Source organism: Haliaeetus albicilla, chromosome 25, assembly GCF_947461875.1.
Source record: "Haliaeetus albicilla chromosome 25, bHalAlb1.1, whole genome shotgun sequence".
In the NCBI taxonomy this organism is placed as follows: Eukaryota; Metazoa; Chordata; class Aves; order Accipitriformes; family Accipitridae; genus Haliaeetus; species Haliaeetus albicilla.
The window spans coordinates 16,178,913-16,206,250 of NC_091507.1; the positions used below are offsets into that span (position 1 = coordinate 16,178,913).

The 27,338-nt window shown below is 42.0% G+C and overlaps 1 protein-coding gene and 1 long non-coding RNA gene across 4 annotated transcripts in view; one reads left to right on the top strand and one right to left on the bottom strand.

The window, feature by feature from the left end:
- MGAT4A (alpha-1,3-mannosyl-glycoprotein 4-beta-N-acetylglucosaminyltransferase A) overlaps positions 1-17,708 on the bottom strand; it is an 80,226-nt gene extending 62,518 nt beyond the window's left edge. The window contains exons 1-2 of one of the 3 annotated variants that reach the window (XM_069770036.1): positions 17,526-17,689; positions 13,071-13,379 (exon numbers count right to left, since the gene is read on the bottom strand). In XM_069770036.1, coding sequence (XP_069626137.1) covers positions 13,071-13,164 — 94 coding nt within the window. In that variant the 5' untranslated portion in view covers positions 13,165-13,379; positions 17,526-17,689. Of the gene's footprint in view, positions 1-13,070; positions 13,380-16,630; positions 16,747-17,525 lie in introns of those variants that run through there. The other 2 variants (XM_069770037.1, XM_069770038.1) reach the window with 2 other exon arrangements.
- Positions 16,843-18,335, top strand: LOC138681885 (uncharacterized). The gene is made up of 2 exons (XR_011322087.1): positions 16,843-17,014; positions 18,069-18,335. It is a non-coding gene; the product is annotated as an uncharacterized lncRNA (long non-coding RNA).
- Positions 18,336-27,338: the final 9,003 nt, after the last annotated feature.

Here is a 27,338-nt window from a genome sequence, read left to right on the forward strand (position 1 = left end):
ACTCACAGATTTGCTGACAGCGTAAACAAATGTAATTACCCTTTAGGTAATTCGACTCCTTACAGTCAGTTTGACTACAAGTCATCTGTGACATCTCATGTTTCTCCTCAGACCTCAATCAAACAATATTTTCAGCTACTTCCTACAAACAAGCACATATAACTATATTAAGATATCAAATCAAAATATTCATGCTATCTAGTCTCAAATTCATGGAGGGGTTTTTTTATATTTTTTTTTTAAATGAAAAATATTTCTCCGCATACCACCTTTTCGTATGCTACTGAACTTCTAATTCCATTTACTAAAATACTGTTCTCTGCTGTAACAGAATTCATGAAAGTAGGGTCTTTGATTCTTGTTATTATTGACTGAAGTTAAAACTGGAAAAGGGATCTGGAAGAGAAAACAAGTTTCCATAAGAGCTCACAGTAAAAACATTTTTGTTCAAAATGTTTATTATCCAAACCAGGGTGCACAAACACTAAACCAATTTTCCAAATCAATTTGGCAATCATTCAAGCTTCCTCTAATCCTGTCACTCATATCTTGCAAATAGCCAGTCATTAATTGAATCTGCATTCTACACTTTTTTTTTTAATCTTTTACATATCTGATGCTTCCACATCGACTTCCTGCTTTAACAGCTACAGTTATAGCTACATTTTAAAATTAAAGAGATAAAGTTTTAGTCAAAGGTTACAAACATTATTCCTTGTATTCGTGATGTACTACACACAAGAAAATTCAAAAAACTGATCTGAAATCAACTTACTTTCTTCCCTTCTCCAGCTCTTGTTACACCAGTAAACTGTGTTGCTAACATAACACAAGGTTAGCTATACAGCTGGAACCAAAGCCAGTCAGTGCCTCCCATAGTGCCTAGTGTTGAGGGACCTCCTGATTCAAAGGATGAAATAAAAAATTCTTGGTTAAAAACTGAGAATAAGGTGCAAGTTTAGTCCTTTTCGTTCTGGAAACAGCCGAATTTCTTAAATAATAAGTATAATTTAAAGAATATTTATGAAAGACTTAAATTCTAATTAGGAGGACCATTATAATACACACAGATAGGTCTGCATTTGAAAAAAAACACAGATTCAGGTATGGTTTAGAGATGACCATCATGCTGATCAATATGCAATTGGGAGCACTGGTGTATCGCAAGCCTGTAATTATGGCATTAAGCCAATTCAAAATTCAACTCTAGTTGGGCACCTGAAACTAGTTTAATCTCAACTCTAACATGGTCTCTATGTATCATATTTCTTTTGTCATCGTTTCACAGGCAACTTTCATTTGAGTAAAAAGAAAATGAGTAAAAGGTTTAAAAAAAAATCAAGGCAGGGGGACAGGATGAACCCACATGTTTATGTCATATGCAAATGCTAAAACAAATAATATACTTTAACAGATCAGAATTTCCATCATGGCAAACAAAACTATAAACAGGAACAGAATGATCTAGAAGAAGCAACAAACATGTATTCACAAGGTTAGAGAAGGCACTACTTGGTTTCTAGACAGACTTGACTAAGGTCATTGGAATGTGTCACGTGGTACAAGCAGCTGAAATTTTAAAATTTTTTGGTGAGAAGTACAGAGTCTCCAAAATATTCAGTGCAGAAAATTAATATTTTGGTTTAACTTTCCCAAATCACTGTGTTAATTACATATTTTAATTATTCTCCCATTATACTACTTTTCATCAATATTATTGAACATTAGTTTGTGATGCTACAACACCACAGGGAATGTGGTTCCATTTGTATTTCAAATGGGTTAAGGTTTCTGAATAGAATAATAACTTCCACATTGATCCTTTCTGCAACAAGCAAAGAGTTTGTGGAAGAACTAGCAGAGTGTAGGAACTATTCCCACAGAAGAAGAGCTCCAAGAAGCATCATGTGGCTATAAACCACATCTTAATAAAAATGAATTGAAATAAAGTATATTTTGATTTTCCCTTACAGGAAAGACTTTGGTGATTTGTTCAAAAAACTTTTTGCATTACAAAAATTGTATGTGAAATTCCATTTTTACTTTTGAAAGATGCAAATCAATATAGCCATAGGACAGAAGTTTCTATTAACTGTCCCATTACTTTTATGCCATTATTGCAGTATAGAAATCAATCTGCTGTAAAGCTTTTTTTGAGAATGAAGGGTAGATTCAACTGCATCAGTCACCAACTCTACAGTTTCACTTAAATGCCACAAATGGCAACACCGCCTTCAGCATAACAATAAGCCTCCTACATTTAATTTCCATTTGAGAAATGCATCTATAACATCTCAATAAACAACATCACAAAGTAGCCACGAATGCCTTTTTCTTCTATGGTGCATTTAAAGACGACAGTAAACATGTACAAACAGTTAAGTAAGATGCATCACAAGACCAGATACAGATAAAAGCAAACAGCTTAAGCACAGATTCTTGCCAGACCCAGAAGGCTACTCTCCACTAATTCAAAAGAGGACCAAGTACAAAAATACACCTGCAAACACGATTCACAAGCAGTTTGTCCTACACTTTGAAGAAGGATTAAACTAGCAGTATCACGAACAATCAAAAACTAATATATACAATTTACATGTAAATGTCTGCTTGAGTTTTAAATAAAACAGCTCTCTCACCTGGCACTCTGGTTAATTTTGTGTGCCTAGTGAGAGCCAAGACTGTGCAGTGGGGAGGGAACACCCAAACCCGAATGTAGATACTGCATCCACACAAGTTTCACAGATCTGTTTTCCTACAGCTCTCTCCACCCCTTCTCACTTACAGGAACTTCCATCCCAGTGGCCCCAGCTCTTCCCCAAGACTCCCGTCCACATCCCAGGACCCTCTATTTCTCTGCCACTGTAGCCCCAGCCAGCACAACCAGTGTACAGCCCTTGGCACACAACTCCTCATGCTGTCACCTGTGTATGTCTTCCCACAGACAGACTTCTTCCGCGCATTTACAGCATCTGCCTTTAACCACTAGCAAAAGACAGCAGTGCTGCAGCAGACAGAGCTCTGCACCCATTGCTTGGTCAGCAGGAACATGAGCAGTGGCTGCTCAGCTAGCAAAGCCCAACACTGCAGCTGAGCTCCAGCCCTTCCCTCCATCCATGGGGCCAAGCAGAGGCTCTGTCCTGGACCTAACACCCTGTTTCCTCCAAAGTTACTGGAATACAGTGTTACTGACAACACCAAATTTGAACCAAGTGAGGAGGACAGACTAAAAAAGTATTACAAAGGAGTGAGAGAGAGAAAAAGAAGATACAGCAGCATATCTTAAGGCAAAAGAAGCTGCAGTGACAGTTCAACTTCTGAAAAAAGTTAACAGCCATCCTACATTCATTATCTGAGTCATTAGTTTATCGTTATGACTGCACCAGAGAACAACTCAAAGCCATTGGTACTGAATATACGGACATACTGTGAATGTCCTAGCATCGATTTTTTTCCTGCATGAGGACAAATTCAAATTCACCCAATTCAAATCTTTGATCATTGTAATCTACGCATAGCTAAAATACCACAAAACCCAATGCAACTCATCTCCAGATGCCCAAAATGCAAATGAAAGAAAAAAAGTCTTCCATTCAGTTACAGCTCATTCCAAGTTAAAAACTTTATCAAACTAAGTTAAATACAGTTAGGTTTAAAGCAATGTATTACAAATACAGGGCAAAGCATTTGTCTCTTTTTCAGTGTCTCTGTGTAATATAAAATTGCACATTTATTGTATACAGCTGCCTTCTCAGTAAAGCAGCGTGGAGGAGGAGAACAAGGGAAAATGAGCCCTGACCTAAAAAGGTCATCTCTACCTATGAATGCATGCATCCCATTTACATCAGTAGAGAAAACAGTTATTCTACCACCACATGTCTACACACAGGAGTTTCAGAAAGGTCTCCCCTATTTCTGTCTAGAACCTCCCTGATCAACACATAAATTTGCGCAAAGCAAAAATTTTTAACCCTGACGCTTCCACGCAAACAAACTCTACAACACATGCACCTCTATACATCCTCCAGGATGTGACTCACAGCACATACACCAACCAACCAGGCAGTAACTGAATGGTGGACCCCTCTCAGACATCCCAAAAGCATGTCTATTGTGCAACTGCTCAGCAACTACTTAACATAAATATGCACTTACATAAAACTTCCCAAAGCTGTCACTTACTGTGCACACTTAAACAATCTGTGTACACAGTTGGGATTTCTGGTCATGCAGTAACCTGATCAGCAACAGGATGCCTGTGCAGCAGCATCCACCCATCTGGGGCTAACAAGCTCAGCATCTGAAGGATTTCTGCCCAGACAAGATTTCCATGAAGAAAAAGAAGTCGTGTCCAGGAAAACCCATGTGTATGTATCCCAAACCTTCTCCAACAAGCACCATATTATATGCTTACACACTGTTGAACATTCAGGGCTCGGATTTTGAAAGTTAAGATGCTGTATATTCTTAGATAGATTAACTCAGCTACAGACCGATGTGGCAAGGAAACAAAGCACACAGGAAAGTAGAACCATGACACAGAAAGAAAAAGCAACCATTCGGCTGTGACAACCTGAAAGCTTCTGAAAACTTTAACATGATTTATTTCTACCACAGAACTGTCAGTAACTCTGTGTGTTTCTGTACATGGAAATCAACACACTCCTGCTTTAAACTATTCCTTTCCCTCCCCTCAGAAACCAATGAAACATACACATACAAGCCAGGAACTACAGCAAGAAAAGCTAGCTTCCTGAATTAAAATGAGATTAGTAATGGTAGTTCCACAGCCAAGTGTTTAACATTTTAGTATTAGAAGAAAATTCATCCATCAAAAGATAACTGTTCAGAAGAGTGCTACAACCTCACAATTAACAATGCTATTCCAAGAGCTGAAACTTTTAGAAATTCTTATTAGCTTGGGCACAAATTTCAAGCATTGCAAAAGTTTGATTATTATTTCCACACGTGCTAGTGGGTTAAGGTTGCTGATGCTCCTTGTCTCTTTGTGCCTTGACAACTGTGTTGAACAAGGTCTGTTTCCGAGAACATATTCTTTCTAACTTGTCCTCCTTGCAAACAGCTCAGGATCAAAACTTCACCATGCTCCCACATCACTGCAAATTAACAACAAATTTATAAGTCAAATGTGATCCCATCACATTTGTTTTATTCAAATCTCTCTCCAACAGCACCTCTACAGTTTGCCTCTAAGGGCTGTGCAACTAAGCATGAGGGCTGTTTATTTACACAGCTACTTTACCAGTAATTTGTAATGGAAAAAAGATTTAGTTCAGCCCATCTCTGAACTGTCTGAGGAAACTTACATGTTCATGGCATTGATATGTAGGACCACTATGTATCTGCAGGCTACAATAGCAACCTTTACGCTTGATAAGCATAGGAAACTTTTAAATTCTTTTGAGCATAAGATAGTAAAATTATATACTGCCATAAGCAAAATTAGGGTTTCTGTTGTTTACTGTTAGATAGATGGGTGGCACGTCTGTGGAAAGCATCCACAGGAATAGACAGAAAGCTGCGTGAAAGCCAAGGAGACAACCAGAAAAGCAGCTGGAAGCACAGCTCTAAAATACTGTAGAGTAATTGCTTTTTACGCAGAGACTAGCTGGAATAAAGCCTTGCACTGTGAGCAAGGAAACCACTTTCTATTCACTTTCTGCCATGTTCAGGAAAACAAAACATAGTGCATTATAAAAAAACCTGAATTATAGACTTACCAGTGTCTCATCCTAAAAAGAAACAACTTGCAGAATTCTAATCCTAAAGATTGTATCAATAATGGAAAAAGCTTTTTTGTTATCCAGGCAGCAAATAAAGTCGTGATTACACAGCAGGAATAAGGTTATTGAATAACATACTACCTAAACTGTGGGAGTGAGGGTAAAAAAAAAAAAATTTAAAAAAAAAAAATCACACTTGAAAATAAAAACAAGTCACTTTTTGAGATTTTTCTAACACAATATTTTCATGGTTCCTAGCTACAGAAAGGGCTGTGGACATTAACAATAAACAGTTAAGTGACTCTGCTAAAATCCAAGCAAACATTTTATGTATTTTAAGGGATCAAATTTTATGATAATAAAGGGCAACTTTCACACATCTCGTGCAAACATCAATATTATTTAGTAATGAAATGCACTGGCATGTTGCTCTTGGCACAAGAAGAAATAAACTTGGCAAAGGTTAAGAATACCTAGGAAAACTTAGGTTAGAAGAGACTTCTAGGGCTCATCTTGTCCAAGCCCCCGCTCAAAACTGATTTCAGCAAGACAGCTAGTTTGAAGTTAGATGATTCCTGCTAGCTGTAGGTCTTCCTTATCTAAGACTTATTTTGGGAGTGTCATATTGACTTTAAAAACCAGTATAACTCACTCTTTCTGTGCTAGCCCAAATCTCTATTGGTACCAAACACAGTATTGGTGCCTTCTACTTGTCATCGCTGGTTTAACTTGTTCTTGAAAATACCTACATGGAAATTCTTCACCCCTCCCAACAATCTACTCCAGTATGTACAAAAACTTTTTCCACTACCTAAGCTTGCTCTCCTTTTCAATTTCAGTCCCATATATCCTGTTATTCACTATGGCCACAAACAATAGATTATGGGGTGTTGGTTTGGGGTTTTTTTGGCAAGAACTTTTAAAAATATTTGAAAATTATCTTCCTGTCTCTCCTCTCACACCTCTCCTTTAAGCTAAGCAATGTCAGGACACTGACCCATCCCTTACAGCGTAGATTTTCTAGGTCTTTGATCACTTGCTGTGCCTTTGACTCCATCTAATGAATCTGCTTTCTTTGCAGTGCACCATCCAGAAGTGGACACAGTGCCAAGCAGAGCAGAAAGACGACTTCCTATGTCTTGCTGTAGTAGACTTCATACTTCTTTACTTTCTTAACACCTCTTTTCTGTTCAATTTCTTTTGTTTTCTGCAATAACGTGATGACTCACGCTTAGCATGTGATTTACAGTAAACTGCCATTCCTAGCTAAAATCTTAACACTGAATTTCTTCCCCATTCTTTATGTATACATTTGATTTTCTTCTGCTTTACTGCACCCTGTGTTTCGTCTGGGGCACTTTCACCTACCTTCAACCCTCCATTCACACCCCTTCCTGACTAGGTCTCCAATTTGCATAAGTTATTTTAAACTTCAATCTCTCTGCCTACCTTCAACTGCTCTTCCCAGCATGGTGCTGTTTGAAATTTAGTAAGAAATCTCTCCTTCTCATCACCCAGATTCACTAAGTAAAATATATCAACCACCACCAAAACAAGGACAGATCATTGTGAAGCCCCTCTTGCTTACTGTTAAAAATGTGACTATGTATCTATTGTAACTACTCTAGGAAGACAGTTAGTAGCAAGAAGATAAATACATGCTGGTTTACAATCCATTGCAAAGGTTTCTTAGTAGATACATTCATAGACACATCTCTTACAGTAGAGCTGTCAGGGTATGAGCAGCTGGGTCAGCTACAACTTACTTTCCTGCATTGGCTAAATTACTCACATGATAGTGTCTGCATGGGAGCAGCAACCAACGTTTTGCAAGCAAGAGTCATGCAAGCATAGAAGACTTAGGCTGAAGTATTAAGGGAAGCCACGCTGAATGAATGTATTGCCTTTCCCCACAGTCAAGAGCAGTACAAGGTGCTGGCTGAGTCTGGTCACATTAAACTCTCTGGTAGCAACCAAGTTTTAGAATCCCATAAACTGTCAAGCTAACCTAGCTAGCAGATTACAGAAAAAGCAAGGGGACAAGTCAGTGTCGCAAAAGCCCCATTGGTTGTGATCCTTTCCACGGCAGCTCACCAAAATCACTGGTGTCAGAGAAGTTCTGCTGCAACAGGCACAAGACAGACACAAAGATACTGCAGATCTAAACACTGCCCACCTGAACAGCTGGGATATATACCTATTCTGCTCGGTTCACCTGGGACAGCATGTTCACTACCTGTACAGGACTCTTGTAACCATTCCAAACCTACATTCCTGATTGGCTTTAATGAAATTCAACTCCTGTTTTTAATATCAATAAGCTATATGCCAATTTGGCAGTTTCGGAAACCAAGCTTGAAGTGTATTTTAAAGACCAGTGTAACATTCAGGTGCTGGCGTTAAAAAGAAAAAGGAAACTCCTACTTCCTTTAATTTCAGCTCCTAGCAGATCAGCAACAGAATTTCCAAAGGAAACCAACACTTCCCTTCTATTTAACAGAAAAGAAAAAAAGACCTCTCTTCTCCAATCAAACTGGCATAAATTGTTATATGCACTTTCTACTTTAGCATCCCATCCTGTCCATTCCCTTCCCCTGCCTCCACTCTTCCCAGTTTGTAGTCCATTTAACTTTTTTGGTTGGTCAGTCTTAATTCACATCAGTGGGAAATCAGCACATAACTATGAAAATCAGAACATGCAGCCAAAAGACTGTAATCATCATTTATTCAAATAACAGTTCCTCTTAGGATCAAAGCATAAACTAAGGTGGGTTATAGTTGCAAAATATTAACATGTGTCTCTCAGACTTCTGATCTATTTTTAAAGAGAATATTTGCATAACCACTGCCAAGGAAAAAAATAAAATATATATCCTGTCCTCCTTGCCCTGTTTCCTCCATGGTTCTGTAGGACTATTCTCCCTCCGGGAATTAATATACCTGGTTCTAACTCCAAAATTTTCAATCATTGGCTGAGGTTTTTTGTTTTAGTCTCAGTTAGGTTTTCTTATGCTTGTTGTTACGTTTAGATATTTTTCAGCACTTATGATTATTGTGGCTGAGAAACAGTGCAGTAATTCTAATTTTATGAAAACAGCCAGAGGAGAAAGAAGACAACAGTTTTATTATACGGCCCAGGCTATTTTCTCTCTAAATGAGAGAAAACAACATGCTTAAAACAAAACAGTAACCAACCACCATTACTGAAGTATGAGTGAATATTCAGCAAACTAGGAAGCTAGTTAAATATCTCAAAAGTAAAAGTCCTCTTGGAGGTCTTCCCATGTGAATTTAAATCAGTGTACCAAGATAAGCCATCCTCACACAGTGAGGAGGTCCTACAGTTAGGACATCACCCTTGGATGAACTGAAAAACAGAAGCTTTTTCAACTAATTCTTCACCATTAAAGAATATGTTTTAAATGGGAAAAAGATGACACACACTCCTTCAGATTGCTCCAAAAACTACATAGTTTAGACAATCCTGAAGGGTTAAGTTGCATCAGATTTTCACAATACAAATTCCGTACATGTCCTCACCACTTCAAGTAGCCAAATGGCTTCTAGAAGTGACACAAGACACTGCCAACTACTGTCTTTCACCAAGACAAAGCATGCATACTTTAAATGAAAAACTGTTCTGCTTTTTTTTTTAATCAAAGGCAGGAGGATCAGAGGAGGACTTTAACATGGGAAGCAACTGACGAGGTTGCTGAATGCTTTGCTGAGGAATTTCATCCTACCACACCTGCCCTAATTCAGTAAAGTTATTCACTTTCCTTCCAAATTTCCATGCTGGTGACAGGCATCAGGAAGTTTGTTGACCCAAGAAGAGGAGGTTCTTGAGCATTATGGAGCCTAATGCTCTTCCTGGAACATTATGTACTCAGACCACTAGTCACATTAAAGATGAAAGCATCAAGACTACGCTCTCTACATAGCACACAACAGCTTTGATGTAATTTTTGTGACTGGTGTAATAGGTACACAGTACTGTTTTGTACTGGTTAGATCTTAAGAGCAGTGTCTTCAGGATAAAAAAACCACTGCATTTCTGTAGCTCACAAATGAACTGGTGAACACCTGTGACCCTGAGCAGGTCAGTAGTACCAGAAAGCATGATTCAGTCAAAAGAGATGGTATTAAGCATAAAGTTATCACTTGCATAAGAGCTCACTCTTAGGAGGAATTAAAGGACAGCTTACACTGAACTGACTAACTGTGACGTGACTGCAGATATTTTAAAAGTGGTCCTTCTGTGCACCGAAGTAATTGGCATTTTGGTAAGATTTGATTTCCAGCATCTACTTCATTTGTGCTAACCATGGCACATTTTTAACTGCTAGAAAGCAGTCTTACAACTCTTGTTCATGAATCCTACAGGAGAGGTCTTTCCCAGGTGTATTCAGGGATTGTACTGCTTCCTTACAACTCCAGTGCTTCTGGACATTGCATGGGGTCCAGAAAGTGACAAAGATCTTGGCCTAATTTTGAAGACTCTCTCCAACGACCAAAGGTAGTTTACATAATCAGACTATTGGGTAAGCTAAAGCCATGCTGTTTCCAGTGACAGCACTTCAGACAGAGCATTTCCTTCAGCTTCTTACAACTTTTCAGCATATCCTTAAAGTTTGTAAAGCACTGTTCTGCAGAGACAGATTTTTGCACTTTAGACTAGTACCAAAGTCTGTATCGCTTTGAAGTGTCTAAATCCTATCCTGCACAGACTGGGACTAGGTACATTTACTAGAAGAAGACAGGATCTACAAAAATATCACATCATCCCAGTCTTATTGCTATTCTACAAATGATTCTGCATTTTAAGTGACAATTATCCCAGTTTTTAGTTCCTCAATTAAAATTAATCACTTGAAGACTGGATTTGGGTTGTTAGAAACAAGGCACTAGGCTTCTGCTTTTAAAAAGCAAAATTTGTTTTAGTTGTCACTGAGAAGCTAGCAATTTGGGGGTTTGCTTTTTCTTTTAAAAAGAATTGAAATAGTATTTTCCTTCCAAGTGTAGACTTACTTTGCTGTCCAAAGACTGACAAATACCTACAGGAATCTAGTGCATCCCATACAAATGTAACGGATAACAAAGATGATGACCAAAGTATGTGACACCCCATAGCCTTTCAGTGAATGTGTACAGCAAGCGCTGTATTTGCTTGTAATTGAGCCACTCAAAAATTTGTAATGAAAACCCTATCAATGAATTACTAAATAAACATAAAATGATATCAAGCTGGAAAAAAAATTCTTAATAAATATGTATCATCAGTCCCTGAACCTTTTCCATTGGTGCAGAAATGTCTCTGATTGAAAACATGGTACTAAATGAACTCAAATCTGTTTTGGTTTTAGACAACCTGTGCAAATTATAAAATGCTAAACATAAGTTAAAAAGTAAAATAAAAATTAAAAACCAATATTCTATGTACAAATTTCTCTTGAAGCAACACCTTAAGAGCAAGTTATCTAGACTATAGGTTCATAACTTTGATTTATGATTAACACATTACTGTTGTCTTGTAACACTGATTTTTATTTAACAAATTACCATCTTAATGCTCAACAGCAAGACCTGGAAGAAGATAAATGCAGAACTTTCATACCAACATTAAGAAAGTATTGATTCTAAGCATTCAGATGGAAAAAAAAAACCAGTATAAAAAATAGAGCAGTCTGACCAACAAAAACTTAAATTGTCACCAAGTGCTAGTACTTTCCAAATAGCAGATTTTTGTAATTTCTTTTAATGGAGACTTTTGTGTTATGCTTTGACAAAAAAGACCACGACTTGTAAATCATATGTCAAGTAAGAAAGGAAAAAAGCATGAGAAAGAATTTCATAGATATATATCTTTGCTGAAGTGAAAGCAAAATACTTGTGAGGTTCTTCAGCAAGAAATGAAATCAGTAACATAAAATGTAACTACAGAATGTGGCATTAGTCAAAATGAAGAAAATACTACTTACAGTGCTATTCAGATATCCTTTTCTTGTCAGTCTTTGGCACATCTATGCTTTTGTTGTCCAATTAAAAGATCTACACATTACCACAACCTTGAGAACCTAACATTTTTCCTGCTGCTTACATTCAGAAGGCTAGCCTACTGACCAACTGCTACAGCAGAGATCGCACCACAAAGCAGCTGCTTCTCCTACAAGCACCCAATGGGGGAAAAAAGAAAATAATTTCAATATGCCACAGAACTTAGCTGCTTCTTTTATACTTAAATAAGGGTTACAAGTTGGCTGTGCTACAACGGACAGTATTCCTGGAAAATCTCAGGTTCCTCTTATTGGACCTGAGGCACAACTGAAGATAACATTGTCCACAGAACAGTCAGAACAAACCATGTAGCAATCTCACTTAAGACAGAATATGTGTTTTAAAATTACTTGATCTTTGAAGGACAGTCTACTATTTTTCAAGAGATCAGATGTTTATAAAGAAAAAAAAAAAACAAACAACCTTTATTCTTCTAGAAACCATTGCTGAACAAGTTTATTTGCTTTACTGAAGGACAAAACCAAAACACCTTACTTGCAGTAAACAGTTCTGACCCTCAGAAAAACTGAATTTTCTAAGGTTCACACAGAGTGCAATAAGATCAACAAAGATAAATAAAAAGGTAAAAGTCTATTACACACTGGTTACTTCATTATTTCATGAGATTGCTCTGTTGTTATAATAGATCCATTTCCCATTACCTGGTCAATTTGCTCATATTACTTTATTTCTTATATCATAGTCTGACAGGAAATATTTTACATTTCATTCAAAGACAGCAAGACAAGTCTTTCAACAATGTTGATTGGCAGTTTGCCACTGCCATCACTGAATCATCAGGGAAGACAGAAAGCAGCACCAAAAATAACATTCTCCAGCCGGGTCCATTGGCCATATGTTACATGGGGAAAAGAGGAAAAAAAAAGAAAAAAAAAGAAAAAAAAAACCAGAGAACATATGTTTTTCCAACAACCATAAACCAGGAAAAAAAAACCAAAACACAACTATTCAGCCTGGACCAAGCCCTTCCTCCAACAGCAGAATTTGGGTTTTTTCAGGTTTGGGTTTTTTTTTTTTTCCTTTAGGTACATTTTTTTTTTTCTTTTTAAATCTGGATCACTCCAATTTAATTTTCCTGAATCTACTAGCAGGTGTTTATTCCTCACCAAGGCAATACCTTCTGGAGCAGAGCTAGTCAACAAGCAATTTACAGATTGCTAACATACAGCAGCAGTGCACATGTCTGTACTATTCATTCCTCTGCCATACAGCCACATGAAGGTCAATTTGGTTTTGGAGCCTTTTACTTACCTTTCCCATTTTGCCACGCAGTATACCAGGACAAACTGAGGAAAGTAGTGATGAAAACTAACACAGTGGCCACAGTTCCATTTCGGAGCCTCATCTCATTTCAGCATCACACTTGTTTATGTTCTATTAGTGATGAGGACCTATCTGTTGGGCTTGCTGCAATGAAGTCAGCTGAAGTCCATCGGCAGCAGCTGGCCAACAGTGACACGAGACGTAGCTCTCACATACCAGAGGTATCATAAATCAATCCATTCCAAACTTGTAAGCTTATGGTTCTCATAAATTAAACTTCTTTTTATTCTTCTAGTCCTGTTTAAAGGAAACAAAATTTTAACAGATTATGCTAAAAATGTTTAGAAGAGTCCCCCAGGTACCAAAGTACAGCAAGGAAATACTACTATATGCTCATTACTGTGGCTTACACGCATCCCCCTCACACTGCCTCAGTCTTGGCTCAAGGAATAGAAATTGTTAAATTAATTTGTCCTTTTTCTGTTAAGACTGCTTGTATCTGGAGGAGCTGTATTTCACATTAATTTGGTCGTTAAAGGACAAATATACATACATATCACCAACATCACAGTTTTATCATAAAATCAAGGCAAGATCACATGTCACTCTGGCAGGTGACGAACTGATACAGGAGATGTTTTCAGGAAGCCAGCAGCTCAAGGCCCCACTCCTAAGTGCTCACTTTGACAACACCCCTCTGAAATCAGTGAGGCTGAATGTAACTGCAGCAGCAAAACCACCCCCAGCAAATTGAGAAACCAGAGCTTTAAACAGCATTTACAAACCTACACCACTCATCTTCCTCTGCTCAGTGCAAGAGTATTTGATCCATCCACAACCATTTTTTCCCCTAGCTTAGCTGCAGCTAAAGCACAGACTACAGTCACACATGCAGAGACTGCCCAGTCTACACCAGCTGGCAACAACCCAAAAGCCCCACAAAATGCCATGATATGACCATATCACTCCTCTATCTCTGCCACACAGGCACAAGGACAAAGCACAGAAATTGCCTACAGTTCAGTTTTATTCCAGAGGAAGGTTCCATATCCTGGGATCAGAAAATCCTCAATTGGCCAAACGCAGCCGGCATCTAACCACACTGTCCTAACTGAGCAGGACAAAGAGAATAGGGAAATAAGTTAACCAACTTTAAAAGATGGGGGGTAGATTAGTTTTTAAAGTGCTAAATCATCCTTTACAGTAGTTCAAACATTAACATTTAACATTCTTTTAAGGCAGTGACAGTTTTTCCCCACTATAAACTACATCTGATGCAAGTATGTGACCCAGCAATAAATCACTTGCTCTGAATCTTCCTTGGAAGCAACCTCTGTCACTCTCTTGCCTGGGTGCATTTAGAACAACAGGGAAAAAATACTTTTTATTATTATGGTACCAAGAGATTCCAGTCAAATCTGAACTCCTCTTCCCAAGTTTGCATTGCAGTACACACTACCTTTAGCAAAGAGCTTGCAAAACAAGATATAACCAAAAGGCATGGTTAACAAATGAATGGAAGAGAACAATGAAGCTGCAGAACTACATGTTCTTGAGTTCAAATCTTGGTCACAACATCCAGCTTACAGAAAGTGTTTACCTCCAGACTATGATTACCTCACATATAATGCTAGTAATGTGCTTTGTTCTGATGAACTTTATGCACAGATAGGTTTGTGGCTTTAAACATTAACTCAGAAATCACATAGTACCTATGAGGAAGGGAACAAATGCAAGTACACGGGAAGCAGACAAAGTGGATGGTAAAATTCAGTAAGAAACAAAATAATGAGCAGGAATAGGGAGAACTGTGAAAGGCCTTACGATACAAGAAACCTGAATTCAACACAATGAAAGATAAAGGCAACTGACAGACCTAAAAGCTAGCATGGAGAGCACGGCATGCCAGAAAATATCACCAGCACTTTGAATAGGATATGGACATCATAAAAGCCAGAGGGGTAGGTAATAGTAATTAGGTGAGAAGATAAAAGTCTGGGTGAACTTTAATAGCAAGGAGAGGCAAAGATCTCAAAACCCCAAGGTTTTTTAAGGTCTGTCTGCATGAATTTAGAAAGTTCAGGTGATTCCCCAGACTACCAGAATAAGTGACTAGGATACCAATAAGGTCAATGACACTAACAGTTTATCATGGCTAAAGTGGCTCTGAAGCAAGGATGCTTAAACTGTAATCTACCTTTACCATTATTTTAGCAGCAGTCAGATCTCTGTGGGGCAGCTCAGGTGTGCACAAAGGACTAGGCTGCAAGCTAGACAGATTATCCCAGTGGGGGCAACAGACAGCTGGTCCGACATGCAAACAAGAGAGGGCAACCAGGAGGTAAAAATATCATCTGATAGCGCAAGAGAAGTGAACTGCCCCTTGCTAGAAAATGTGGGCATCATTTTTACATTTGCTGCAATAAAATCAAGATGTGATCAGGGCTTCTCCCTGTACTATATGAATCCACAAAAAATACAGCCTGAAAGAATTCAGAAAACAAAAAGTTACAAAAAAGAGTAGCAACATGATTCAATTAGCTGCGAGTATGCACAAAATTGTGTCAAATTAATAATTATGATGGTTTTGAGTTGGCTGGTTCTGCTTTTACCCTTCTCTTCTGGTGTTGTAACCACTCCTCTTAGCACAGGCACCAGCAGCTCAGCTACAGCTCAGCAGTACTTAGATGATTATTCAAGCATTTCACTATATCAAACTGCATACATAAAGGCCATGCATGAACCAGAAGCATTCCAGCTTTTTAAAAATGCATGTAGTTAAACCAGCAGAAACCCACGTGTAGATGCACCTAGATTATTTAACCCCCCCGGTGGTCACTTTAGGGTTGTTCAGTAATTTACAACACAAACTAAACAAATTTAACTGAGGGGTAATCCAGTTTGAGGTGATGCTATGACAGGGTATAACTAGACAGATGAAGCCCACGAAATTTTCCAGTGTCAATATGACCTGAACCTTTCCCGCTCCAGACTGACAGGAATGACCCTGCTAGATGCTGAAGGCCATGCGTACTGATGGTACCTGACACCTCTCAGGTGCTGAGCAGCACCCTACCGAATCAGTCTTAAATAAACTAAGAAGTTTCTGTATGTATCCAGACACTCCCAAAATACATACAAAGCGTATTTCCAACTGCAAACCATAAAAACTGATAAACTTCAATGCCCCTGCAAAGGCTCTTTACATAGTTGCTGAAGGGTTGGAAGGTGCAGAATCAAAGCACGAAGAGTGCCAGACTTCTGAGAGGATGAGCTCAGACCCCATCCTGCCGAGAGGTGCAAAACCACCTACCGCGGCAGCAGTGCTGCATTTAAAGGCTGTTCTTTAAGGCACGGGAGAACGGTCCACGATTAAAAGACGAACAAAAAGGAAAAGGTAGGAGGAGGTTTGCTAAACAGGCTCTTTTCCACCTTATTTTTATCGAAACGCTTCAGCAAACGCCGCGGCGCGCGGGGGGGTGCCCGGGCGTCCACGCCTCCTCCCCCCCCCCCGCGCGCCGTCACCCGCCGCCGTTAACGGCCGTTACCTCAGGCTCGTCGGCGCCCTGCCATTTCGCAGCCGAGTCCCCTCAGGCCCGGGGAAGGGGGATCCGCTGCCTCCGTGGAAACCGTCCCGAGTTAGCCGGGACCTTCCCCGCTGTTTCTGTCCCGGCCGCGGCTATTTAGTCGGGGAAGCGAAAAAATCAGGCGGGTAGGAGGAGATAGGCACCGGCCGCCGCCAGCTCTGCCGGGCGGCAGAGGGCGAGAGCTGACGGGAGATGGGAGGGGAGGGAGAGCGCCGGTCCGGGGAGCTGCGCTGCGCCCGGTGCATCGGAGCGAGGTTGTTGAGGGGAAGGAAGAGGGACAGGAAACTACAAACTCTGCCGAACCCCCCTCGGGCTCCCAGCCCGCAGGGAGGAGAAGAAGAAAAGGTGGGAAGAGGGGTCTCCCCCGGGCGCCCCAGCCGGAGAAGCGGGGGGGGGGGGGGGGGGGAGCAGCGCCGCGCTGCCCCGGACCCCAGCGCCGCCCTCCACACGCCCCACGGGCACCCCCAACGCAGGGCGAAGGGAGGGGGTGGCAGCAAGTCCTGCGAAGGAGCCGCAAACGCTCCCTACACCACCCCCACCACGCAGGTGCATGTGAGCGCAGAAGGGTGCATGCATGCGGATGGGGGAGCAGGACGGCCCCCCGCCTCCCGCCTGCCCTCCTCCCTCACGGTGACACCGCAGAGACCCGTAGACCTGGGAGGGGAAGCGCCTCCGCTGCCCACCCACTCCAAAGAGTGCGGAGAGGGGAGACGTCCGGCCCTAGCCTCCCAAAAAGCCGAGTCGGCTGTAGCTGCCGCCACCCGGCTGCCGGCTCCAAGCCGGGTCCGAAGGCGGCAGCAGGGGCCCGGAGCGCGCGGGGGGAGCGGGACCCGCTGACCGCCGCTGCCATCCTCACCTGTGCGCTGCGGTCCGGCAGGGGGAGCCGCGGGCGGCGGGCGCGGCGGCGAGCGACTGTGTCGGCTCGCGCCGGGGCTCTCGCTCCCCTGCGCCCGCCCCCCCGCTCTTCCCTCGTCAGCGACGCAACCGGCTCGCGCAACCTCCCCCCGCCCCGAGCGCCATGCAACTGCACGGCGCTCCGCCCCGCCCACCGGCGCGGAAACCCCACCCACCGGCCGGGCGCCGTCCCGGCCGGCAGCCAATGGGCGCCGAGCCGGATAGCGCTGCTCATTGGCTGGAAGGCCTGTCGCTCTCTTCGGCCGCGGCTATAAATACCCCAGTGTCTCACAGCCTCCCTCAGTAGCTGTGGTGGGAGCTGGTGTGGGAGTATGTTCTTGGTGCTCCTTGTTCCTCAGCGTGTCCCCTTTTTAGGGCGTGCATTTAGGGTTTATTGTTCTGAAAGAGTCCCCAAAAAGGCTTAGCTGCCCCAGCGCTTGGTTACTTGTGCCCTGTGGTCAGCTGCAGGAGATCCATCCTGAAATCGGCTCCCTAATCGCCTCAGGGTCGAGCCCCAGGCCTGCTGTGCAAGGGTGCATCAGCACTGCTGAAAGAGAAGTTGAGCCGAGCAGAAGATTTCTCAAGCTGCCTGTCTGTGCCAAGCGAATCACGTGTATTGGTGGCCCGTGTGATGCACTCGTTCACCAGCAACAAGAAGTCACAGTCATGAATTTTAACACTGAGCTCATACTGTGCTAATAATTTCCTAGAGCTTGTATCAAGAACTGTTTGAATTAAAGAGCAGCTTGTTGCTCCACACCAGTTAAATGAACCCTCTGTCCTTTGTATCATTCACAAGCGTGGCTCTGGGGAGGGCATTCACGTTGCAATGGCACGTGTGCTGCCCAAGAGGCTGTTAAACAGGTACAGCTCTGGAGGTGTGAAAATGAACTTGCTTCCCTCAGGAGGGTCGTTAACTGCTGCGTCCTGCAACCAGTGAAAGAAAGTCAGTGGCAGCTTTACTCTATGGGTTCGTTATTTAGGGTTGTGATGTTTCTGTACTGTAAGTAATCCCCTATCTTCAGTGGTTCATTTCATGTGTTCCAGGAATTTCGGGCATGTTTGGGGGTCTGAAAGCTCCCATTAAAATCAAATAGCACCCTCAGCTTAGGGTAGGAACTTATCTACGTCACAAGAGCCATGCTCTTACCGTGTAACGCTGACTGATTAGCAGTGTTCAATCCTTTTGATTGACTTGATTGCTTCCACTTTTTTGTTTGTTTGTTTTCCACCTAATTTAGCCAAAGTCTGTAGCACACATTTTTACTCTCAGTTAAGGCTCTTATGCTAGGTGTAGTGGGATGGTTCCCCACTAGAATTTTAGAAACTGTGGAAAAATCTTACTAGCTACTCTGTCTGAAGAGTGACATTTAACAAGTCTCCATAGATCTTTTTTTTTTAACCACTGCTTAAACACATTAGAGTACTTTTACACATTTGGGTACCTGCACAGTAGCCCTCAGTGATTTAGCTGGCTTTCTCAAAGCTTGCAAAGAGGGGCCAGTGCCAACTCAGGCAGAGCATAAAAAAGCAGCTCAGGAGAAGTTTGCAAGGTCTTGACACCTCAGCTGTTCTGTGATTTTATTCATTGAGTGGTGAAAATTTATTATGTAAATGTGTGCTTTAATCCTCACTTTTATAAAGAATTGGAATGAAGTGGATTTTTTTATTGAAAAACAAATTCAGCACAATAACTTTCAAGCAAAAATTAGTGCATGCACATCCTCATGCGCACGCACACACACATATATGGCAGACTTTTCTGTAGAGATCCCAACAAGCTAAAAACATTAGAGCCACCATTGTTTGCCTCTAATAGATAAGTCTTGCTTAGGGATATGAATTTTTGCATTTCTGTGCTGGAAAAAAACAACTGGTTGAGACATTTTCACATAAAAGTCCTTTTGTCAGGAGAACTTACTTAGGCTGCTGAAGAAAAGACTCTGTTACAAGATGAGTTTAATGACAGTGATTTCACAAGGACTGTCTGAGCCTTCCTGTTTTTTGTTCTTTCGCTGATTGAACATTTGCATGAGGAAGGTTTACCGACTGGACCTTGGCAGTGTCCAATTAACTAGTAACTTCCCCATACAGTAGAGTAAGTGTAATGTGGTTGTTTCTCAGTTCCTCTGACATTTTCCCCTGAAGTTAGTTTCCTGAGAAGGAAGGCAAAGTTCAAGACAAAAAAAAAAAAATTCAACATTGCCCTCATCTGACCTACTACAGCAATAATCAAATGCCTCTTGGCATATTCCGCTGCTTGATGCGTGGAAAAAGTGCACAGTGAAGGAAAATGCTGCAGCTGCCAGAGGAGAGGAGTTGGAGCTGTGTGGCTGACACACTAAAATGTCACTTACTTCTGGTGAGGGTGGCAGCTCCCTTTTAGGCCTGAACAATATTTAATCCCAGCAAATTTCCAAATTCTTTCTTCCTGCTGAGTTATTCTCAAAATTGGAGAAGATTAAGCACTTCCAAACACTTCGCATTTAAATGCAAATGTTAAGGTGCAAATGCTGTAACAAACATAACAGGGGAGACTTGGGGGGAGAAATTGTTTAAAAAATATGGGAAATTTAAATACTTAGTGTTCCAGGTTTGGTTGCTAAAAAAAAGCCCAAGGAGCTTGCAATACTAGCAAGAAAAAAAAAAAACAACAAACAAACATCAGAGAGAAATGCATAATCATATTTCAACAGAGGGAATATTTCCTGCTGGGAAATTTTTGCTAAGGTATTACCTAAATGTCAGAGTAAAGACGAAGTAGCAAATGACACTCCAGCCCTGCTGTGATTTCACGTATGCTATAGTGACTGTTTCTGGCACACCTGAGCTGCCAGCTTCCATAGGGCTGTGTGGTTGTTGTCATTCACCAGATTTGGAGCTCTTTTTATCCATGCACTTTTTCCTGACTCAGTCAGAAGCACAACAGCGTTGTTGTCCTTGCGTTTCACCATGCTCATGTTCTGGCTTTCCCAAGCACTAGGAAAGATGCAAAAAAGGTAGAGGCTCTTGGCAGTGGCAGCAAAAGTCTTAACAGTTGCTCAGCTGAAAAATGGTCATCTGAAAATGGTCTGTGTCTCCTGACTGAAAATTGAGTCCTCTCTCAGAAACAGGATTTATTCCCAGCCTGCCATTAACCTTGTTTTTTAACAGAGCAAACACCTTGGGACTCTCTATGCTTCTGCCTCCATTTCCCCTCAGTTTTGCCTTTTTCAACTGTAAGCCTTTCATGACCAATTCCTTCTTGCTATATACTATCTGAGCACCTCGCTCAGTGAAGCTGTATTTCTGCTGGGCCTTTGCTACACTCCCATATCAACAATAAAGAGGGGCACAAATATACGGAGTGTGTATCAGGGAAGGATTGGATACGGTTGCCTGCTGCCCCTGCAGTCGGTCTGTTCCCCAGGCTGTCTGCTGCATAATATCACATGCCATCCCCACAGCACACGGCTGGTGAAAGGAAAAGCAAACTCCCCTTCAACCACCTTCTTAAACCCAGTGTGTTGAGGAGTCGGGCTTTCACTCACTGTGGAGGTTCTGTCTGAGCCGCAAATGCCTCTGCCATATGCTCAGAGGTGATGAACATTTACATTTATTCATCTCCTTCTGAAGGCAGAGGCTTTTAAATAAATTCCTACTGTTACATAAACATAAATCTGGAAACTGTGAAGTTCATATTGTGCCAATGTTGCTGATGGTAGCTGAGGTCCAATGCCTGGGTAAAGAACATCCAGATACATTTACTACTGAAGAGAGAGTCAAGCAAAAGGAAATCATGTTAAGAATTAAGGATTTTGATTGCCAGTTCATTTTCCACTTGCCTGCTTCATGGTACTCTCTCTCCTAATTTTAAAAGATTGAAAATTTTTCAGGGAAATTTTGAGAACTAGACTTTGTGAATTGGAAATCTTCATCGTAAGCAAAATACGATGGAGAAGATCTCTCCTTTCACTTACCTTGGAGTAACTTGGTGGTTGATCCACCGATAGCAGGGAAGCTGCAGTGAAAGGGAAGTCTGCATCAGGCCCTCAGCAAGTATAGGCTTCTGAAAGTACCCTTTCCTAGCAAAAATAAGTACAGGTTCAGACAACATGGGAAAAGAATCCAAGTCAACTTACATAGGCAAAAAGTAAGATGTTTTAGAAGGAAGGGCCTCTCAAAATCCAGTGCATTGTCTCATTGGTAGATGAAGCTTTGAGAGAGACTGTGACTCCGGTATAATTCTTATTTTGTGCAGAATTGCTACAAACTATAAAGATTTTCTAGCTCCACCCACTACAAATGCCCAAATACCCACTTGAGTAATGCACAGTTAAGACTATAGCATATTCTCCAAAGACATGGAGATTTGTAAAACCTGAGCTAAAATCTGCAAAAACAATGCAAATCTAAATTTCTGACTGCCAAGAAACACAGACTAAAACTTTATACTCCAGACTTCCAGCACAGGTTCCACCAACAAAGAGTGGGCTGGCCAGATGTTAGTCTTTGCGTTATTTTCTTTGTCTCACCTCTCTTCTTGTCTAGCCCAGCCCAGCTCTTTGTCTTTAATCCTCCTTCCCACAGGAAGGTGAGGTTGTGCAGGACATGGTTCAATCCACTTCATTAAGACCAGATGTTAAGAGTCAAAACCAAGCACCAAACTGTTGGCTAAAACCCAACTCTGGGGCAAGTAGCTCCCTCCTACTCTTGCCCCGTCACCCAGGAGATGTCTGGTCAGTGGGCATCTCCTCCTCCTCTTTCTTCCACAGCTGACTGAAGGTCAGATCTGGACATCCTGTGAAGACTAAACTGGAATAAAGCAATTGCTGCCACATCTCTTCACTTTATGCTCTGTTTCTGATGAGGGTTAACAACCTGCAAAAAGCCATGCTATGGTGAGGGCTCTGCAGACGGAGAAGCAGGGGAAAAGCTTCCCATGCTTTCTTGCACCAGCCTGACATCTTTGTAGAAGGGGGAGCACTAGGTAAAGGATGAACTTGGTGCACATTTTCTGCTGCTAGAGACAGCACGGGGCAGGGGATGAAAATTCCCTCACCCGTCAAAAGATGAACCATGGGGTTGGTGGCTACAAGTTAATAGATGGGCCTGTTTACAAGGATGGGGCAGGCTGCCTCTCCATGAGTAACAGTAGCTGTATGACCCTCTGCATGCATTCTTGGCAAACTAATTCCCAGCCAAAACTATATGTTGATCCTGATGCTGGAGACGATGGTCGGGTGAGCATTTGCACTAACTGCAGTCATCGGCTGTGTCCTACCAAGGCTCGAGTCAGCATTGCCTCAACAGACAAAGAGGCATAGCCCTTGCTCTTGTACCTTCCTTGCCCCAGCACCTCCTGCTCTGATCCTGTGCCACTCTACTGTCTTCCCCAACAGCTTTGCCTTCACAATCCTGTACTAAAATTGTGAAGAACAACCAGGAATTGTTAAACCAGCTCACACTGGGATGAAGGGAGGAAGAAACAGATTCATGAGTGACTTGACAAAGCATGACCTTGCAACTTGTGTCCTTCTAATCATGTCCAGCCCCATCATGTCAGATACAGATAAAAAGTTCAAATCCTAGGTGCATCCCTAATCATGGTAAGGGGGTTTTGGTCTTCCCGTCAGCCTGCCCTTTCTAACCTTTACCTTTACATTCACTGTGCATGTCATTCCACACTGCAGCAAGGCCATGGACAAGCGGACACAAGTCCACTCTGTGGAGGATGAGAGCTGTCGTTTGAACCCAAGGTATGTGCCAAAGTGATTCTGTCAGCCACTGATTTGGGGCAGGGATGGGAGAGGAGGAATAAGAGAATGATATCTTTACATCCCCTTGCTCAACTTACCTGTAGTACATATCATTAACCTTAACCTGTATCACTGCAAGACACAAGTGTCAAGACAATCCCTGTGAACTCTGCAGCACTGAAAATAATTATCAAAGCCACTCTCCATTTAAACTAGCAGAGCTGTTGCTCTGCTGTAATGAAAAGATCTCATGCTTTGCCCTATGGCAGCAGGGATCCAGGCTGTATTAAGTCATTCTGACCGGCCTTAAAGGCTTTAGTGATGTTTCTTTCATTGGAGCATTATCTTTCTGCCAATTTAGAATCCCATCTCCTCCCCACAAAGCAAACCTATAGTTATCCAAGCAGCAGTGGGAGGATGGTGGATGGCAAGGAAAACATAGATAGGACAGGAGCATTCTTCATGGCCTTTAGAAATAATGAATGCAATTTCCCACATCTTAGGACTTTTTAGACCAAGGTGTTAGGAAGAAGAGAAATTAACCTCAGTCAGCCAGGAACCCTACCCGTGTACCTGGAATAACGTGTAAATAGCAGCAAGCTCCAACAGGCAACAAAAATGTCAGTAATAACATAAGAAGAGCTCTGGGACTATCAGACAGCTCCATCCCCCAGGAAGGACACTGACAACATATGTTTTTAAATGAAGCAGTGTATTCCTTTCTTCACAGATTCAAAAAAAGCTTTAGATTCCCATCTCCACGTGCAAACTGGGTGTTCAGCCCCCTCTCAATTGCATGCAGATTACTCTCCTGGCACACAAAAGGAAACCAGCAGTTTAAGAGCAATATGTTGATATTGTATTTTATTCCCAAAAAGTACTTTTCAGAATGACAGCTCCTAGCGTGAGCCCACATGCTGTGCAACCACGTGGGCAAATGCTAATTCCACCCACCAAACGCGCAGGTAATGAGAGTGAATGGGACAGGGGTCGGGAGCAGACACCAATCAATCAAAGCCATTAAGTACTGCTGGCAGCCGGAGCACACCAAGCAATTAACAAACTCTTTCTGAAGTTTGTAACATGTCAGTGATGATGAGTTTGATAACTGCAATGGCTGTATCACTAGCATAGTGCATGTCATACATACTATTACTGTTATTCCTATCCCGAGAGAAACAGAGCTGTAACAAATTACAAGGCTGACACATGCAGAGTCCTTTGGTTTTTAAGATCATTACACCTTAACCCTAGGTTACAGAGTTATGGCACATGTGTACTGACGTGTTCAAAGTCAGGCCTCAGGATGACTCCTATTTATGGATAATTAAACCCTAAAACCATCAAGGGCTGGGTTTTGTCCCTGGCCGCCAGAGCTGAAGGGGGAAAAACGCAACAAGAAGGTGGAGAGCATCACGTTGGGCACAGGTGAAGTGGTCTTGTGTGGAAAGCAATGTCTTTCCTCCCCATCTCTCCCATGGCGCAGGCTGTCTTGCAGCCCACAGCCCTACCTCTTCCCTCTGCATTTAGGTGAGGTTGCCAGCTGCCAGAGAGTGAACCTTGCTGGCCTTGCTCCCCAGGGAGCACAACTGGGATGGTGGGTGGTTCTTGGAGGAAAACATCTCACAGAACGTGGCTGCAGCCTGTCCCCTCAGCCTTACCCTTGTACTCATCCTGTTTCATCAGAACCTGTTTATATTTTTAAATCATAGTAATACCATATCTGCTGCTAATTACAGCCCAACAATACTAACTCAGTGTGCAAACAAGGCCATCATCCAAGTATTGTTTTGCATAACCAGAATGCTAGGGTTGTGAACATTTGCATAATGTTTAATTATTTAGTCAGAACATAAAATTTGTCTTCCTCTCAAAAACATTTTTATGAAATGTCTCAATAATTAAACACCACTATGTTTATTAACAGCAGGGAAGATTCATAAAATGCATTACTCAGAAACAAGCAAGTAACTACATCTCACTACAGTAATCAAAATACGCTGGTCCGAAGTAAGTCCCCAAGCATAGCAAACACCAGTGTGAACTCCTACGTGCAACCAAGCAGAATACAATTAAAAGTGTAACAGTTCAGTGGCTGTACCTTGGAGGGGTCAGGGAGCCAGAATTCGATAGCTTAATTCACTCATTAATCAGTATATATACCATTTTGAGAAGACTGCTTCAATTCTATTGAGTCAGCTGAAGTGAGCCCATTGTCTATGAAAGGTAAAATTTGGGGTCGGCTGGAGGCCTGCATGTAGTCCCAGTCTGGGGAAGGCGTCTGCAGGCTTCTGCTCCAGCACGCTGCCTGTTGGAAGGCGGCAGGACCTGCGCACTGTGTGATGGGCCCATGTTTGCACCCTTTGTGTGTGACCTGGGAGCAGGTGGGTTCTTCATGGGGTTCCTCTAGGCAATTGCTTAACAGGCTGAAAAAAAGTAAAACAGGGTCTAGGGAAGTAGCCAGAGGCACCTAATAAAAACATCTGCCTTGACGGCATAGGAAAGGAGTTCCTTTTGCAGCGTTTCTGCACCATTGCTTGCTGATAGAGAAGAGGGGTCAGCTCCAACCTCAGTTATTTTGGTGTGTAAATAGAAAAAAATCCCCTGAAATGAATGGTCAGAGACTGGGCTGAAGTTGCTGAATGTGTTGGGGATGTCCCAGCACCAGGCAAGACCCAGAGGTTCTTTTAAGCAAGTAAAACTCACAGGCTGCTGAGGAAGAGACGGACACTGGCTGTGACACAGTGGACTCCAGTTTGCTCAAAATAGCTTCTGTGCGCAAGTCTAAAAGCTCCAAATTGTACTAAGTTGTTTGAAAGGAAGGCAGAATTCAGGACCAGAAATTGTTTCTTGTTGAAGGAGTAATCACCCACTAAATTAGGAGGAAAAATGCCTTATGTCCTGGGAATAAGCATTCACCTCTAAAATCCAGTATTTTAATAATTTGAACTTATTAACTTAGATATAAGAGAAGCATAGAATTAAAAGGTTATTTTATTTAGGCAAGATGGAGATTTTTATTGTCTCTTTTAAATTCAGCTTTGTACTTCAGTTGTATTTCAATAACGTTATGCAAGAAATTAAGCTTGTGTCCTTCTGCCCTCTCCAAAACTCATCTGTTACTTGCTAACAATGATTCCAAATTACTCAAGCCAGTTTCTGACACATGCATATAGTTAAAAGGCTCCCTTTTTGTCCATCAGTTACATAAAAGCAGCCAAGGAAACTACCTCTTCTCCTCCCATATCCTTGGCATAACTTCTAAGATGCAGCCTGAGCGTTAGTGTTTTGCAGCACTGTGCCGGGGGATCGTGTCAGACAGGAGCTGGTGAGGGTACGGCTTACTTTGGTAGGTAGATTTGAGGAGCTGTTTGTGCAATGGTGTAAAGCAAATGGCGAAACCAGCACAAATGTACCTGTTTGAATAACCACCCTCCACTTTCCCCACATGAAAATGTAAGCCCGCATAAACAGGCTCTGACAACGAATGCTGCCTTTTTCCTAAGCCAAAGCAAAACCCCCTTCCCCATCCTGCTTTAGGGAAGTAGGTCACCATAAAATCTGCATCCCCCATCTCCTGTCCACGATCACAAGGTAAGATAAATTATATCCTCACATTAATTGGGGAAATTGTGGTGTGAAAAGGCAATTCAAAAGCTCAGTGTCTCTCTGGAGAGCAGCTGACATGTGATCCACCATCAAAAGTGCCTTGCAACCCACTGCCCCAGGCTGCTTGTGCCCTGCTCTCCGCTGACGGACCGAGCTCTGTAGCTGGATCTGGTGATGAAGAAACGCAGCCACTGCGGGCTGCTTCAGCGCACCAGGAAAACAAACTGAAAATCACAGAGGAGGAGGAGGAAGCAGCAAAGAAACCGGGCAGTAGGAATTCCCTGCTGAGCAGGAAAGGTTGCCTCTGTTATCTCTAGCTCCAACTTCTTTGCTTTGCTTTGCTTTTCTTCCTTCCGAGACTGTAACACCGCGGTACGCAGACTGTGCCCACCAAATTACCGTGCCGCACGAAAGCACGTGCAGCTCAT